Source organism: Histoplasma capsulatum (genome assembly GCF_000150115.1).
Source record: "Histoplasma capsulatum G186AR genomic scaffold supercont2.3, whole genome shotgun sequence".
In the NCBI taxonomy this organism is placed as follows: domain Eukaryota; kingdom Fungi; phylum Ascomycota; class Eurotiomycetes; order Onygenales; family Ajellomycetaceae; genus Histoplasma; species Histoplasma capsulatum.
The window spans coordinates 1,580,617-1,597,612 of NW_025544803.1; the positions used below are offsets into that span (position 1 = coordinate 1,580,617).

The window sequence follows — 16,996 nt, forward strand, 5'->3', positions numbered from 1 at the left end:
CTTCCATGATATTCTTATCGAGCAGCTGAGACAAGAAGCAATGGATGGTGGGGTTGCGAACATCATGTGATCCCGCGGTCATTTGGTGACGGAGGCTTGGCAAGCTAACGCGTTGAATCACACCTTGACGCGTTCGATTGAGACCATTCGACGAACTGTTGAGGATTCGTTTTTGGCTCAGAGATTCGTCGTCGACAACGTCTTTCTACCTTATTCACTTCAACATATAAGTGATTTAGTCTAATGTATCTTCCCGCCTAGCTGAATGTTTAAATGACCTGCCAGCTAATATCTCACCAGGCATCGTCCCCGTCCAAAGAGTCCGGGAGCCGTTGCACCAAAACCATCAGTTGACGGGCTCAGCAAACCGTTCAAATGTCCTGGATCAGCGCTACATACGCGGGCGTCCGATAAGCCCGCCAGAAAAAGACGGAAAGTTAACTATGCCGGAGCAGACGGCGACAAAGAGGATGGGGAGAAGCCATGGACCAACGAGGATCGGCTTGCCCTCGCAAATCGCGATGCAAATAGGTTCCCTGCATTCAAAGTAAGGGATAAAGAGCAGGTTTTCAAGCAGCGATTTTCCGTCCCTCTAATCAACAAAAATTCTGGCGCTTATAATCCAAATCGACCGGCTCCCATCCTTGGGATGCGGAGTGGCACTACATTTGTCGTCAAACCACTACATGATCCCAGCGGAGAATTTGCGATTGTCCTTTATGACCCTACGATTGATGATAAGCCAGTAAATCCTAATGATGCCAATGATGGGAATGGGAAAGGAGAGGAAAGGGAGAAAACTGACCCCCCCAAGTTGGATGCACCGCTTGTGCATAAGAGTTTGGCAGATATTCTTGGAATTAAGAAAAAGGTTGACGGTCGTCCGAAAATTCCGGTGGTTATAGATCCGAAACTCGCCAAGGTGTTGCGTCCCCATCAAGTGGAGGGAGTGAAGGTATGGTGGTCAAGAGTTCTTGTCTCATGTTGATTAAGATTTTACGCTGATATCTGGTAATTTTAGTTTCTATATCGTTGCACGACCGGTATGATCGATCCCAAGGCTAATGGTTGCATTATGGCAGATGAGATGGGTTTGGGCAAAACGGTAGGGTCAAATGAATTTAGCCGCTGGTCGCATGGTGCTAAATACCTTTACTTTCAGCTCCAATGTATTACTCTGCTCTGGACGCTGCTTAAACAGTCTCCAGAGGCGGGCAAAACAACCATCCAGAAGTGCATAATTGCTTGTCCGTCGACTCTGGTAAAGAACTGGGCAAACGAATTTGGTATGTTGAGATAGATTCTGCAAACAAGGTTTCTAATGCTGATGGCATTTGTAGTCAAATGGTTGGGTGAGGGCGCAGTAACGCCCTTTGTTGTTGACGGCAAAGCTTCCAAAGTGGAGCTCACATCTCAACTCCGACAATGGGCAGTATCTTCAGGGCGGTCCATTGTCAGGCCGGTTCTGATCGTGTCATATGAAACGTTGAGGCTTTATGTTGATGAACTTAAGGACACGCCGATCGGATTACTACTATGCGATGAAGGCCACCGACTTAAAAACGGAGACAGTCAAACCTTTACCGCATTGAATAGTTTAAACGTCGACCGTCGTGTCATCCTTTCTGGAACTCCAATCCAGAATGATTTATCCGAATATTTCTCGCTTTTGAATTTCGCCAATCCGAACATTCTAGGGACTCGGAACGAATTTCATAAAAAATACGAGATGCCAATCCTCCGTGGTCGAGACGCTGATGGCTCGGATGAGGATAGGAAGAAGGGTGACGAGTGTGTAACCGAACTTTTGAACGTTGTCAACAAGTTCATTATTCGCCGAACCAACGATATCCTTTCTAAGTACCTTCCTGTGAAATACGAGCATGTGGTGTTTTGTCAGTTGGCTCCGTTTCAAACTGATTTGTATAATCATTTCATTCAAAGCCCTGATATCAAAAGTTTGCTCCGGGGTAAGGGAAGCCAGCCCTTGAAAGCGATTGGAATTTTGAAAAAGCTTTGCAACCATCCAGACCTGCTCAATCTGGGTGCAGATCTTCCTGGGAGCGAGCAGATTCTCCCGGATGATTATGTTCCCCTGGAGTCTCGGGGGCGGGATCGCGATGTGAGATCTTGGTATTCAGGTAAAATGATGGTCTTGGATCGCATGCTTGCTCGTATTCGACAGGACACCAATGACAAGATTGTTTTGATTAGCAATTACACCCAAACTCTTGATCTTTTTGAACGGCTTTGCCGAACTCGTCAATACGGTTGTTTACGATTGGATGGTACGATGAATGTCACCAAACGACAGAAATTGGTGGACAAATTCAATGATCCTAACGGGGAAGAGTTTGTCTTTTTGCTTAGCAGTAAAGCAGGCGGCTGTGGTATCAACTTAATCGGTGCCAATCGCCTAGTTTTATTTGATCCGGACTGGAACCCAGCAGCAGACCAGCAAGCCCTCGCTCGAGTGTGGCGTGACGGTCAAAAGAAAGACTGCTTCGTCTACCGCTTCATTGCAACTGGTACCATAGAGGAGAAGATATTCCAGAGGCAGTCACACAAGCAATCGCTGTCTTCATGTGTCGTCGACTCTGCCGAGGATGTCGAACGTCATTTCAGTCTGGATTCACTGCGAGAGCTATTTCAGTTCAAGCCGGAGACCCGCAGCGACACTCATGACACCTTCAAGTGCAAAAGGTGCCGGCCCGACGGCACGCAGCACATCAAAGCGCCGGCCATGCTGTACGGAGACACAAGCTCATGGAATCATTTTGTCAATGACGGGGAGAATGGCCTTTTGGGTAAAATCCAGGACCTGCTCTTGAGACAAGAAGCATTTGAGCGGGATGTGACAGCAGTATTCCAGTATATAAGTCATTGAATAGAGGTGGTGTTTTTTTTTTTTTGTGCTCATTTTTCTTTTTCAGCGAGTTCAAACTTGAAATTATCATCGCTGTTGCACATTGTATTTCAAATGATATACTACAACAGCCTTAGATTATATATATATGCGTACATTCAATCATACCACGTCGAAATTGGCAGCATAATAGAATGACTGGTCATGTGAGCACAGTCCGAACGGATCGAATGTGTTGGAGGGATTGGATTGGGTGATTCGTCCCCTCGTTACCACCACGGCGCTGGTGGTGATTGAGCTCTTTTGCCCCAGTGGTCTCATATTGGCTTCCACCGGCGCCAAGACTGCCAACTGGTTAGGGTTTGGTGTTGGAGCTCCAATGTACTGTACGTCACCAAATAGATCAGTCGTCTCGACCATCTGGACAGAATTTGTATCCTCTCAGAAGAACGTTTCATTGTTTATTTGGTAATATTGTAATCATGACACGAGAGGAGCTGGTGGCTCTTTGACCTATTCCGGCAGTCATAACTCACATATCTAGCTTAGCCCTTGTCTAGGCGCTCACCGAACGACATGATTGTCGCCCAAGCCTGAAAGCTTCCTCCCGCTGAACCTGTCTTGCTGACTGTGATAGCGATATGGACCCGTCAGTTCAGAGACTTCTAAGCGACAAGCTATACGATAAGCGGAAACAAGGTGCTTTGGAGTGAGTGCTCAATGAATCCCATCCCCAAGTTAAATCTACATAGCTACATTTGAGTGGAAAGCAACCGCTAACCCACGATTTTTTATGGCAATAATAGGCTCGAAAGAATTATCCGCGATGCCCTTGTGAAAGCCGAACATACCAAGATAAAAACCATCGTCGACCAGCTTTGTCATGAATATGCATATGCTGTCCATCAACCTCACACAAGAAATGGGGGATTGATTGGCCTTGCAGCCGCCTCGATTGCGCTTGGAACAGTGAGTTGTGCGGATACCCGTCCAGCTGAGTTGTGTAAAATCTCATGGAAAACTCAATGTTATACATGCAGGATGAAGTTGCGCCGTACCTCTACGAGATTGTCCCTCCAGTCCTCGCTTGCTTCACAGACCAGGATGCTCGAGTTAGATATTACGCCTGCGAGAGCATGTATAACATCGCGAAAGTGGCTAAGGGGGAACTGCTACTCTTTTTCAATGATATTTTCGATGCCTTGTGCAAAGTAAGCCTGAGATGGGGAATTGATGTTTAAAAACGTACTATGCTAATTTTCGCCTTGCCTTCTAGCTCGCTTCCGATTCAGAGCTGTCAGTGAAAAACGGCGCAGACCTCCTCGATCGACTAGTGAAGGATATAGTTTCTGAATCAGCAGCTTCATACGTTTCCGTTTTGCAAGCACCCAAGAAAGTTGAAGGTGATTCTGAGGTTGATGGTGTTAATGAATCAGAAGCAGTTTCCGAGGTGCCAACAGCATTCTCTCTTGCGAATTTTATTCCCCTCCTCAAACAACGTATACATGTCATCAACCCTTTCACTCGTACCTTCCTAGTCTCATGGCTGAGTCTATTGGATACCATACCCGATTTGGAGCTGGTGTATTACTTACCCGCATTCCTGGAAGGGTTGTTCAGGTTCCTCAGCGACCCCAATAGAGATGTTCATACAATAACCCAGGGTGCTCTGGAGACATTCCTTAGTGAGATCAAGAAGATTGCCCGGATAAAAAAAGGGATCGCATACGCCCGCCGTGATCCTGAAAGCGGGGATCCCAAGCCGTCTGCTACTAGCGATAGTATGAGTGTTTGCTCCGGCTCGAGCGATGTCAAAGATATTAGCGACAATGCTATTGCGGATTCTGATTCTGGCCCTGCTAACGACGGAGATGTTCATGTATATGGGGATTATGTTCCCGGACAGGATGTCCATGTAGATCATCCAAAAATCTTGGAAATTCTACTTGGCTTTGTGGACACTGCGTTTGGTAGGATTCCTTTAACCTGATGTGAGATATTCGTTTTGCCTACTATTTGCTAACAAGATTACAGAGGAAGAAATCCAGCTGACGGCCCTCCGATGGATTGATAGCTTTTTTGAAATAAGCCCAGAAGACATCCTTCAGTTTGTTCCTCGCCTACTTTCGCAAGTACTACCTGCCCTTTCGAGCGGTTCGAACCAGGTTCGTGAGGCTGCGAATCGGGTCAATACGTCACTCATGCAGTATATTGTTTCCCTCACCGATGATATTGCTCCTGATGATCCCCGGCCAACTCAACCGTCAAGGGTACCTACCGGGCCGGTTAAGGAGACAGATGGTCGAAGATCATCAACTCCTACAGGTACACAGTCTGACTTGTCTGCGCCTAACGAAGTCAATGCCAAAAAACTACACCCATCTCGTCCTGCATCAACGACTGATTTAACCTCACGAAGCAGCTCAGATGCAACACCGATACCTTCACCCGATCTAGATTATGCGGCTGCGGTTAGCGCCTTAACCCTCCAGTTCCTCAATGAAAACGAGGAAACGAGGGTTGCCTCTTTAGCTTGGCTAATTATGCTTCACAGAAAAGCGCCTCGGAAGGTTCTGGCCTTCCACGACGGGACGTTTCCAGCTTTGTTAAAGACGCTATCTGACCCTTCGGAAGCCGTTGTTACGCGAGATCTGCAACTACTCTCTCAAATTTCAAGAAATACTGATGATGGCTATTTCACTTCATTCATGGTGAATCTGCTTCAACTGTTTTCTACCGATCGAAAGCTTCTTGAAATCCGCGGCAACCTTATAATCAGACAACTTTGCGTTAACCTAAGCCCAGAACGCATCTACCGGACGCTGGCAGATTGTCTTGAAAAGGAAGAAGTAGGTTATATCATCAAACTTAAATTTTGGGCTCTAGTGAATATGAACAAATATGAACTAACTGCTTGTGTATAGGACATTGAATTTGCTAGCATCATGGTGCAGAATCTTAACAACAATCTTATTACCGCTCCAGAACTGGCTGATATGAGGAAGAGATTAAGGAACCCTGAATCAAGGGCATGTAATGTTTCCCAAGGGATTTCCATGTTTTTCGTTAACGTGTTCTTAGGATGGTCAAATGTTCTTTGTGGCATTATTTAGATCATGGTGTCACAATGCCGTTGCTACCTTCTCCCTATGTTTGCTCGCTCAAGCGTACGAACAGGCGTATAATCTTTTGCAAATCTTGTAAGTCTCACCTAGCCCTTATACTATTGTCATGGAAGCTGATCAGTTTCACGTAGCGCGGAGTTGGAAATGACCGTCAATATGCTGATTCAAATCGACAAACTTGTTCAATTACTTGAATCTCCAGTTTTCACCTGTTAGTACTTCGGTATAAGTTCATCCATGAAGAAGTCCACACTCTAACTGATTTGTTTTCTGTAGATCTCCGTCTCCAGCTTTTAGAACCAGAGAAGTATCCTTATTTATACAAATGTCTTTATGGCGTTCTTATGCTACTTCCCCAAAGCTCTGCATTTGCTGCACTCAAGAACCGCCTTAACAGCGTGAGCAACATTGGCTTACTACAACCAGCTGCCCGAGGGTATGTCTATAGTAGGATCCGTACTATTCCACCCCGTTCCACCTAGTTTTGGTACTTACTTCCATCTTCATATTGTCTAGCATCACTTCAAATACTCCAAGCATTGCTTCATCCTACGAAAGGCCAGGAGGGAGACTAAAATCGCGCGAAGATATCCGGTGGGGTGATTTGCTCGAGAAATTCAAACGTGTGCAGGAGAAATCCAGACGATCCGGGCGATCAGCGTCACGACAAATCGACCCAGATGCAAATGGTATGCCCCATTCATCAATTGCAGCCGCCGTCGCGGCAGCAACTGCGGCTGATCAAAATGGAAATAAAGAGAAAGGGAATGTAGATTCCCATCGCATAGGTATCGGAACAGGGACTGGAAGTGGACTTGGAAGCGGGCATGTAACACGAACAGGGTTTGCGGCGAATGAAGGTGCCCCTGCTGCAGGGCAAAAGACGCCTAAGTCGAGATCGGCGTTGGGAAATTTAGGACGATTAAGTGGAATCGGGCAGAGGAAGTCGAAGCGTTGAAATACGGAAGTATACCGTTCTGTTGATTTATACTAGAGGATTATGGGGTACAATCCATGCGTTTCTCTCCTGTTTTCGACTGCCCCATTTCTAGAAATTTATGACATGGTTTCACCACACTCTCCCTCCCTTCCTTCAATTCTTCTGTCTTCCACCTTTCCTTTGGCCAGCTACAATTTCCCAGCTTCCATTGTTATATTAGCTTAATCGATGATCATAAGTAGTGTGTCTTAATGAATTAAACTAAACAGTTAACATACATCATAACAATTTGCAGGCAAAAAAAAAAAAAAAAAAAAAAAAAAAAAGAGTACTTGCTAGAATTTAGAGATCGAATACACTGCGCTGCGGTGTTTTAATTGGCCCCATTTATACCAGCTTATGGATATTCCCCATTTTCAACAGACCTGGTTATAAAAAAAACTCTTCCCTGGCGATTTAGATGGTGCGTTTTATCGATGGGCAAAATGGTGGCGCACGCGCAATGCGACATTGTGAGTTGAGCAGTAAACAGGAAGGACCGATTTAAATCTATGGTCGAGATATACAGTAGACACGCTATCTTTAGTGTGAATTCATTAATATTTCACACGCAAGGACGTCTCTTATCCGTCTATCCATTCCCTTTCTGACTGCGGACGGTTATCTAGCTAGTTACTTCCAAGGGGCTTAAATTCCCCGCAAATGATACAGTAATAAAAACGCAACTATCACACTATGGGATCTAGTAAACTAAAGAGGTAAGGGACGAGTTGTTGGGATAAATCAATGGATAGATACATATGTACAGGTACGCAGTTCAACGAGATACCTAAATATTCACAAGTGAAAGGTCGAGTTACAAATCGTATAGTTGCATATTAAAAAAACGGAAATAGGGGCGGGGGAAATAAAAAGAAGAGACGAGGATGGTTAAAATCAAGAAGACATGGTATCGGGATGTGTAGGGAAATATGAGATCGGAGAGTTGGGTGGGCTGTCTGGCATTTCTCATTTGAAAAGCATTACGATGTCACAACAAAGTAATTCTACCGCAGTGTGAGATGCATCAGATAGGCATCCCATCCCGTCTTTAATGTAGACTTTGAACCGCGAAAAATGTTCTGCGGAACAACTACCCGTATCGGATAAGGAAATCGTTCTTTATTTTTTCCCCCAGGGTTATACAGAACCATAGCCAGATAGCTCCTCTCCGCTTACATTCTCAACAGAAACACGTCTAACCATTTTATGTCGTTTTTATCTCTATTGTCATTGGCATGAGCAGTCGATGCGCGAAATGTAAAGTAGGTGGCTTGAGGCAAGAATTCCAAGTCATCCGTATATATTATCGGGTTGTGAGGTTGGAGTTTTTCCGGGTTCAGAAACGAAGATAAGAGTGATAGAAACGCCAGCTGTACATATCACATATTGAGGCGGAGGACGTGGGATTCATGGTTTTTTTTCTTTTTTCTTTGTCGTTTTTCGTGAAATATTGTTCAGTTTAATAAGATTTGTCTTGCATCATCGATTCCGACGATCCTGTGAACCGAATCCGCCCCAGTTCCCTGACGGCCTCCACGACGTGCCGGTTGAGTGTTTAGCTACTGTTGAGCTCGAGGTTGCGGCTGATGAATAACCACTTCCGGTATTGTTTGTGTAGACATATTCACCATCGACGTATTGGGCGCCCATGGTGAGGGTGCTGCGGTGTTTTCGTCTGGCGTATCTTTGTTCGAGCCGGTAGAGCTCTAGTTCTAAGGAGATGTTAAAAGAGATGATGCCAGAAGGGTGGAACAAGCAAAAAGGGCGCACAGTAATACATCCCCACGGAGTGCATAGGGAAAGATAAAATAATATTACAAAAAAAGATACACGTACTTGCATGTAATTTCTCAAAAAGACCCATTTTTGGTGAAGATTCGGTGTATGTGATTTCCTCTCTTCGTTCAGATCCTACTGCGTGTATTTGTCAAAGCCGGCTTGTCTCGAAGACGTTTAAGCCCAGCTTGACTTTCAATCAGCAGAGAGAGCTATTGATTTCCTCCTGTATGTTGCAAAGACGCCCTCCCGTTTGGTATTCCGATGTTCAGGCTGGCAGCAGACGACAGAGGAACCGCTAATGATGCGTCGACTGACGATGTATATAGAACGACCAATGCGTCGGGGGCAGAATATCCTGTCCTGCGTTCGGACAAATATACCCAAGATCTTTCCCAGTCTCAGACTTTTTCTGCCGTGAGTGGAGGGTATCGTTTGAATAGCACTCCTCAGTTGTTTAGCCGCCCTATCAAGAAAACTTTCCCGCTTCCAGAAATACCAGAAACGAAGCAGGGAAAAAAATCGACGAAGCGGAGAATCGAAGGATCAAAGGACGGTTTCAATTGATTTATTAATGAGTGGCAGTGGATCAGTGATTGCATGAATATAAGGACCCTGCCCTAGCAACCCACCAGTCAGTTGGGGAATACTACATGTATTATATGGATATGGGTTTGTGTCTCAGAGCCGACGTATCGCAAACGCAAAACCAATGCTATTCAATATCCGAAAGGATTGGACGTGGGACGAACCTGTTTGGAGGAGAAAGGGATGAAGAGACACACAGCTGAGGTCTGGTTGCAGCTAGAATCACGAACAGTCTAAAAGGAATGAATGAACTTAAGGGAATAAAACGCAGGCAGGCAAACAATAACTATAGAGAGTGACAAACTACTACAAATGCAGTATGCTGGAGGGAAGAGACTCCACGCAAAGCATCGGCGCAGGAGCAGAAGGGAAAGCCTACGGAGCACTGGGTTGAAGGATCAAGGTGGAGAGAGGAGAACCCAAGGACACGAACGAAATGAACGATAATTTTTGAAACTAGCGATCCCCCGGCCCGCCATTCTCTGGACAGTGGGCCACAGAGCAAACCAGAAATGCCAGACCGTCCCACTCTGAAGTCGCTAGTCGCAGCTAAACATCACTATTTTGTTTCTAGAAGCACCAAGGGCTTGGTGATCTGGGGTTCTTGTGGCCACGAGCCATGCTCCTCGCACAGGAGGCAACCCAGGCTATCTACGGATGTTGCACCTGCGGTGAGCTTTGACAGTTGCTGGCGAGACAGTCACAAAGCGGGCGGTTGGCATGAGATATTCGGATTCCTTTTTCTTTTTCTTCTTTTTTTTTTTTTTTGTTGTTGGAGGTTCGTCCGTCTGGTGCGAGCCAAGGACAAGACCCAATTCAGGGGTAAAGACGCCAGATACCAGGAAGCGCCAATGTTTCTGTTAGCGAAACGAAAGCATAAACCCCCAAGGTTTGTGGCGTCCCCCAGCCAGAAAGACAGTTTGGGCATCGATAGTATGCTCATAGCACTGTTTATCAAAACACATCAATGAAGCCCTTTTTACATTGGGTTCTGTACTGTGCATTTCAACTCCCCAAGTCCTCACCCCGCTCCAGGCTTACGTTTTGTGCGCGGCTAGGTGCTTAAGCGGACCACTCCCACGAGGATGATGATGTTACCGTGGGATCATTTGACCCGATAACCCATGCTCAATCGATGTTGGTTCACTGTTGAGGCATTCTTGCCGAACAACATTGGGTCACTACTGAGTGTATTTTCAATGCGTACCTGTACAAAGTCCCAAGTATTCTTGCTACATTTCTATATAGTTGACCAGCTAAAGAATCAAAATTATATACTTATTTGGACATATGTAATCTGAACAAGCATCCTGTCTTGTCATTTTGGGCGTATGGTGGGGAGAGTGGTGAGGGGTGCCTCAAGCCAGCGACGACGGTGGCTGTTGGTTCGGCCGGTTACTTGGGTCTTCGTCGGTTGGCTCCTCAACCGCCGCCTCCATCTCCTCAACTTCAAGGTCGATGTCCTGAGCGAGAGATCTTTCCTGGGCTGTAATTGTTTTGTTTTAGGGTCAAAAGTGGTCAGCATAGGGTTCTACTTCAGTAGGGCAAAAATAGAATGAAACGAGAAGAAAAGAAAGAAGAAAAAATCTCGATGAGAAAATTTTGAAATGCAGCCAAGCCAAAAGATCTTCATACGACATACCTTTCCATAATTCTGCATAAACGCCCCCTTCCATACCCAGAAGTTCAGTATGCGCTCCGCTCTCCGCAACCTTCCCGTCCTTCAACACGAGAATTTGGTCACTGTCATAGATAGTACGCAGTCGATGAGCAATGAAGACGCTCGTTCGTGCTTTTTCCTTCAGGATACTGTTGATGTTTTGAAGCAACGCTTGCTCCGTGTATGTGTCTAGAGCGGATGTCTGTTTTGCCGAAGAGGTTAGCCGAGATAAGTCCATTGTAGCAAAAACCTAGAGGAGAACAGAAACGAGAAATACTGACAGCTTCGTCGAAAAATAAAAGAGGGGGGTCCTTGAGGATGAGTCGGGCAACCGCCAGCCGCTGCTTTTCTCCTCCTGATATCATCATTCCACGCTCTCCCACTGGTGTCTCGTACCCCTCAGGTAGTCGCTCGATGAGCTCATGGACGTGGGCCCGGCGTGCGGCGTTCCGAACCTCCTCGGCAGTCGCATCTACCCTACCATAACGGAGATTGTGTTCGATGGTGTTGTTGAAAAGCGGAGTGTCTTGCGGAACTACACCGATAGCCCTTCTCAAACTATCCAAGGACAGATCGCGAATGTCTTGGCCATCAACTAGAATCCGACCTCCTTGCACGTCATAGAACCGGAATAAGAGACGTAATATGGTTGATTTCCCGCAGCCGCTGGGACCAACGATTGCAAACTTCTGGCCTGGGGGTATTGTGAAGCTGACGCCTTTTAAAACCGCTCGATCGGGATGGTAACCAAATGTGACATTCTCAAATCTAATTTCACCACCGCGAGTGAGCTGCAGTGGCTTAGCATCTGGCTTTTCTTTGACTGTGATGTTAACTTTCTGAAGGTTGAATAGCGTTTCCATGTCAAGCAAGGACTGCCTCAACTCCCGGTACACGGATCCAAGGAAATTTAATGGCACTGAGAGCTGGAACACGAGTTGGTTGACCATGACTAAATCCCCTACAGTCAATTGACCGCCAGCAACACCGGTTGCCGCTAGGTACATCATTCCAGCGAGTGCACCGGAAAAGATAACATTCTGGCCCGAGTTGAGCAGAGCCAAGGATGTGGTGACCTTTATTGACGCATCCTCATACCCTTTCAAAGCCTTGTCATATCTAGAAACCTCGAACCTCTCATTGTTGAAGTACTTGACGGCTTCGTAGTTGATTAAAGAGTCGACAGCTATAGTGGCTCCTCTATTATCAGCTGCATTAGCTTGTTTCCGAAATTTCGTTCGCCAAGCAGTCGTCGTGATTGTAAAAGCGGTATATGCTACCATGGTCGCTGCGGTAATGGCCGCGAATTTTGGCCCATATTGGTAGGACTTAAAAATAACGAACTTCTTAGAATATTTGTGTCTAAATATTGTTTGAAAGACTGCACACATACCAAGATACCACAAACTAAGGATATTTCCAACGCTGTCGGGAATATATGGAACACCATTGAAGTGAGAAGGAAACTTATTCCTTTTGTACCTCTATCAATGGCTCGAGTGAGACCACCGGTTTGGCGGGTTAAATGGAAATTCAAATCCAGCCGAAGCAGATGGTCGAATACATTTTGGGCAACTCTTCTGATGGTCTTCTGCGCAACGCTTGCAAAAACAGCATTCCGGAGCTCTTGGAACAACGTTGCTCCAATTCTAGATGCGCCATCTAAAATGATTGAATTTGTTAATTTACTGTTTGCATTTCTTCAAGGCATTCGCTTCCCACGTACAAGCAATAATCATCGACCCCGCAACTGTGAATGCAGTGCCACCGAGAGTCGCAAAATCGATATTCATCGAGTCGACAATATTTTTAAAATAAAAGGGAACTTGAACATTGAGGATCTAAGAGAGGAGTAAGCCTGCTGGAGGATATCCCAGAGGAAATATGATAGTTCACCTTTCCTCCAACTAAGAGGGCGAGTGCTGCGCCAACTCGAGCTTTGGTACCTAGATCGTCCTGTGGGACCTCTTATAAGTGTGAACTCCGCGAGTACCTGGGGATTTTTCTTCTCCTACCTTAGGCCAAAGATACTTGGCCATTTCTTTCATAATAGCCCAGTCCGCTTTCCGTTGCTCTTTTATATTAACTGTAGAGTCATTGAGAAACTCCGCCTTCTGTTTCGGTATCGCATTGCCTCCATCTTGCGGGTTCTGACGAATATCGTTCCTCTGGCTGGCAGCCTTGGGAGCCTGAGCTTCGAGAGATTGGGAAGCTGGGAGAGACTTCCTTTCTGAAAAATGGTCCTGCGTAGTTTCTTTTCCCAAGGCATTCCCTCTGGAACTAAATACACGAAATGGCGCTCTGGAATGCGTACGTGAAAGACGCAACGGGTGCGGGAGGCTGAAAATGGCGTCGCCACATTTCGTTGGCAGGGCTGTGCAGCGGCGGACAGGCAGCGCTCGGAAAAGCATGTCGGGAGGAGGTGTGTAGAAAAATACTGCCGAAGTAGCCGCTACAGCTGGAATATCATCTCGCCCATGCGACTTGGTCGGAGGATTTTATATCGCCGGCAAGGCCTTATTATGCTGGGCTAGGCATAGATCGGTCAACCATGGTCCTCAGGTTCACAAAATAAGGGGTTACATACCTGATTACTGCGCCCGCTTTGCTAAGAGGAAAACATACCCAAAAGGCAGCCAGCGTCAAGAACCTTGCAGGAGGTGCTAAATAATGGCGTGCGATGTTGTTGAGTGAGTCGAACTCATCCCACCAAAAGGCCGAAGCTTGTTTGCCTTGTTTGCTTCAACCTATTCTTGTCCAGAGTCGACCACAAATTCCCGGCGCAAAACCAACGGCAATTGACATCGTTATCCACATGTTGGTAGGTTGTCTCTTCCTGCGATTGGCGAATGTGCTCATATCGAGGTCATGAGCTATTCCATCAGGAATTCCTTCCGGCCTTTGATCCGGAGCAAAGGCGTATGGCGAAAGCCCGCCCGCCGTGTTGACCAGAGCTGGATACATATCCAGCAGCTCCAGTCCGCTGAGCCAGGTCTCGTCAATGGTAGTTATCTTCCCGCTTCGACTACAGCTAATTCGGCTTCATCTCCCGGTATGGAAATATGTTTCTCTCCGATACGTTGCAAAAGCGCTAATGCTGTTTAAAAGATGCCAAGTTCCAAGTCCTCGGTGCCCCGTATTCTCTCCTCTCCGTCACACTCTCCGCATCGCAGAACCTATATACACGGCGCGGAACTCTAGTTGGACTAAGTGGAAAAGCAGACAATGTACGCATTGATCACGGAAATCACCCACGGGCTATACTGACACTTCCGTACCGCAGGTCGTTTCGACTTTACGTCTCTTAGAACCAGGTCGCCGGGCTTTACTCAGGATCCCGTTCCTATATCAAAAGGTGGGACTTTCGCAGAACATCAAGCATTTCGCACTCCCGTCTTCTCATGTCTCCGCTTAATTGCAGATTTCCTCCACGAGCCCAATCACTGCTTTGGTATCAACACGCTCCGCCTGTACCACGTTCTCAGTGGTTGAATTGAATGGTTCTGTCGATTGGATGATCACACAGGAGAAAGCCTTGCTGGCTTGGACAGGCCACACTTTGAGAATTATACCGAAACTCGCTAAGCAACTAGTACGTACTATACCCTCATCATTCCCTGGTATGGAAGCTGGCGCTGATTATTACAGAGTTTGTCACACTGGGGTAATTCGGAGGTAACAGGTCGCGGATTGCTAGCTCTCGTTGGCACCGGCCAGTTCTATTCGGTCGAATTGAAGGCAGGGGAACAATACATCTCTCATCCAAGGTACATATGTATATACGTTGAACTATTTTGTGGTTTTCTACCGTCTAACACACGTGCTTTTCAGTAATGTTGTCGCATATACTATCACCGCTGCCTCGCCACGTCCCTACCGGTTTAAATCCACCATTCTACCGTTCCAGATCCCCAGCATTGGGTTAGGACAGCGTTTGTCAGATTCAAATTTCATAAAGAATATGTCTGATACGGACACATGGAAGGCCTCATTGAAGCTATGGCACACAATTCGGACATGGACCTGGAGAACCATTTTGGGCGACCGAGTGAGTCCAGATGCACGCCTGCATTTCCTACCATCGGGATCAAGGAAAGCAATTTTTCTGACTTCACATTTTAGTTATTCTTACAATTTGACGGACCGGCTACGATTCTGGTACAATCTCGCGCTTCAAGAATTGCCGACGCCTTGACTACTCAGCAAGTTAACGAGATCGCCGATGCTCCGCCAGGTGTTACTCAAGAGGCTGTGCGCAAAGCAGCAGCGAAATCGGGTGAAGCGGAGGCCGCTCCGAAGGCCAAGGATGATTTGATATCCAAGACTGCGGTATCTGGTCAGAGCTTTGCAAGCGTCATGCGTGACGGAAAAGTCGAATTCCACCAAACTGGAGATAGCCAGCGAAAATAAAATGCTCGCTACTATATTCTGTTATTGTTATTCATCTGGGCCGTGTACATATATATATGTTTTTTATCTTCGGACGCCGAGTTCCTTACATATCACTTGCTTTTTACTTATGTCAATGTATTTCACACGCCACTCTCTGTGATCATGGCGCTCATAACAAGAAACATTTATGGATAACATTGCTAAGTATGCAACTTCTGGGAGTCCTTAAGCAACCTTTGACCACGCAGTAATTATTAACAACATACCCAGGAACAAGTCATTGATTAGCCACGAAGGAATAGGACGCAAGGAAAGCGTCATTGATAATATGTTTTACTCATCCACACGCGTCAATAATAGTAATAGATTAAAATAGGTTACATAGTGTTTTAGTTACGACATAAAGGAACAAAATCGAACCCAGCCCTTAGGCAGAGCTCACTTACTCGATGAATCGGGGCTGGCCGTCTCGCCAGGGAACTCGCGGAAAAGGTCCGCCAGATGGTCAATGGGGGTCGGCAGGAGTCCAGCTACAGTTTCGCACAGTGGCTTGTCCGGTGCGCTTGGGTGAGAACAACTCTGCACAAATGCCTTCATTCTGCCAAGCGAGGTAGCAAGCTTCTCAATTTCCTCGGCCTGCAGTACATCTTCAAGTCACACAGGATCCCCATCCTCCTCCTCCTCCTCTTGAATGTGTCTGGAAAGCTCCGCCACAAGGTTCTTGATTGAAGGAATGAAGTCTGGATCTGTCGTCTTCATGCCTTGGAATTTTCTTTGAGCTGTGGTTCTTACCTGTTTGGGTTATAAATAGTCAACAAACACCCTCATATCGGGAATAGGCTGGGTAATTGACCTATGAGATATAGAGAACATACGGCGTGACGCTCTTTACAACCCCCATCAGCACGTTCCTTTCCACTCTTAACATGTTTCTCGAGCGCAGGGTAAACCACCAGCTCCTTGCCAACGGAATGTCGGGCTAAAACTCCCTGGTAAACTGGCTTTGGTGTCGAACCTGTTCATCTTGACCCTTGTGGGGTTCATGATTTTGTCATTATACCTCTCGAACGCCCTGTTTCTAGATGCTATTGGAAATTTTCGTCCTGATTGATCAAGTTACGAAATGCGGAGCGTGATTGAAAGTACTATAAAAATTCTGTCACCATCAGCTCTGATGACAATCAAAAATTAAGGGGGTTGGGTCGGCATCAGACCATTCAAGCCACGGAAAAATGATGTAGTTGCCCAAGGAAAATTGATACAGACCTTAGAGTAGGTCGAGCACAAGCGATCAAGCCAGTAGAGAAGGTAGGTTGGAAGGTGAATTGGGAAAAGCATTCTATTTCATCTTTAACAATGTATGTGTATGTAGAAACAACTGTTTGAGGGGTAGGCGTATGTATAAAGCGAAGGCGCTGACATTTGAAAGCTCCACGAGTGCTCCCGATATTCAATCAAATTTGCAAGAAACGCATTGCAAGGCATGGTGGCCTGACACCGAGGGGTAGATATAAAAGGATCAATCTCAGAGGGACATGTCATAATGAATAGGTCGGGCGTCATCCGCACGTCATATCCATCCCAAATCTAGCTCTAGGGTGTGCTAA

The 16,996-nt window shown here is 46.3% G+C and overlaps 5 protein-coding genes across 5 annotated transcripts; 2 read left to right on the top strand and 3 right to left on the bottom strand.

Moving 5' to 3' along the window:
- Positions 1-40: 40 nt before the first annotated feature.
- On the top strand, positions 41-6,949 carry HCBG_02686 (DNA repair and recombination protein RAD54; the record flags this gene model as incomplete). The annotated part of the gene is made up of 12 exons (XM_045429735.1): positions 41-66; positions 301-955; positions 1,163-1,286; positions 1,341-1,895; positions 2,031-2,748; positions 3,083-3,252; positions 3,521-3,575; positions 3,673-3,835; positions 4,143-4,836; positions 4,901-5,715; positions 5,948-6,066; positions 6,508-6,949. 12 exons carry the CDS (start codon positions 41-43, stop codon positions 6,947-6,949), a joined length of 4,536 nt encoding a protein of 1,511 aa, XP_045289630.1.
- Positions 6,950-8,245: 1,296 nt separating this feature from the next.
- On the bottom strand, positions 8,246-9,721 carry HCBG_02687 (uncharacterized protein; the record flags this gene model as incomplete). The annotated part of the gene is made up of 3 exons (XM_045429736.1): positions 8,246-8,685; positions 8,810-9,364; positions 9,502-9,721. The coding sequence occupies 2 exons, from the start codon at positions 8,835-8,837 to the stop codon at positions 8,453-8,455; spliced, it is 261 nt and encodes an 86-aa protein (XP_045289631.1).
- Positions 9,722-10,547: 826 nt separating this feature from the next.
- Positions 10,548-13,408, bottom strand: HCBG_02688 (iron-sulfur clusters transporter atm1; the record flags this gene model as incomplete). The annotated part of the gene is made up of 6 exons (XM_045429737.1): positions 10,548-10,823; positions 10,980-11,199; positions 11,279-12,325; positions 12,391-12,659; positions 12,724-12,838; positions 13,013-13,408. 6 exons carry the CDS (start codon positions 13,406-13,408, stop codon positions 10,696-10,698), a joined length of 2,175 nt encoding a protein of 724 aa, XP_045289632.1.
- A 457-nt stretch (positions 13,409-13,865) lies between these two features.
- On the top strand, positions 13,866-15,624 carry HCBG_02689 (uncharacterized protein; the record flags this gene model as incomplete). The annotated part of the gene is made up of 7 exons (XM_045429738.1): positions 13,866-14,049; positions 14,106-14,224; positions 14,281-14,352; positions 14,419-14,589; positions 14,646-14,764; positions 14,829-15,045; positions 15,120-15,624. The coding sequence occupies 7 exons, from the start codon at positions 13,866-13,868 to the stop codon at positions 15,405-15,407; spliced, it is 1,170 nt and encodes a 389-aa protein (XP_045289633.1).
- Positions 15,625-15,827: 203 nt separating this feature from the next.
- Positions 15,828-16,433, bottom strand: HCBG_02690 (hemerythrin HHE cation binding domain-containing protein; the record flags this gene model as incomplete). Its single annotated transcript, XM_045429739.1, has 4 exons — positions 15,828-16,025; positions 16,050-16,181; positions 16,265-16,378; positions 16,419-16,433. 4 exons carry the CDS (start codon positions 16,431-16,433, stop codon positions 15,828-15,830), a joined length of 459 nt encoding a protein of 152 aa, XP_045289634.1.
- Positions 16,434-16,996: the final 563 nt, after the last annotated feature.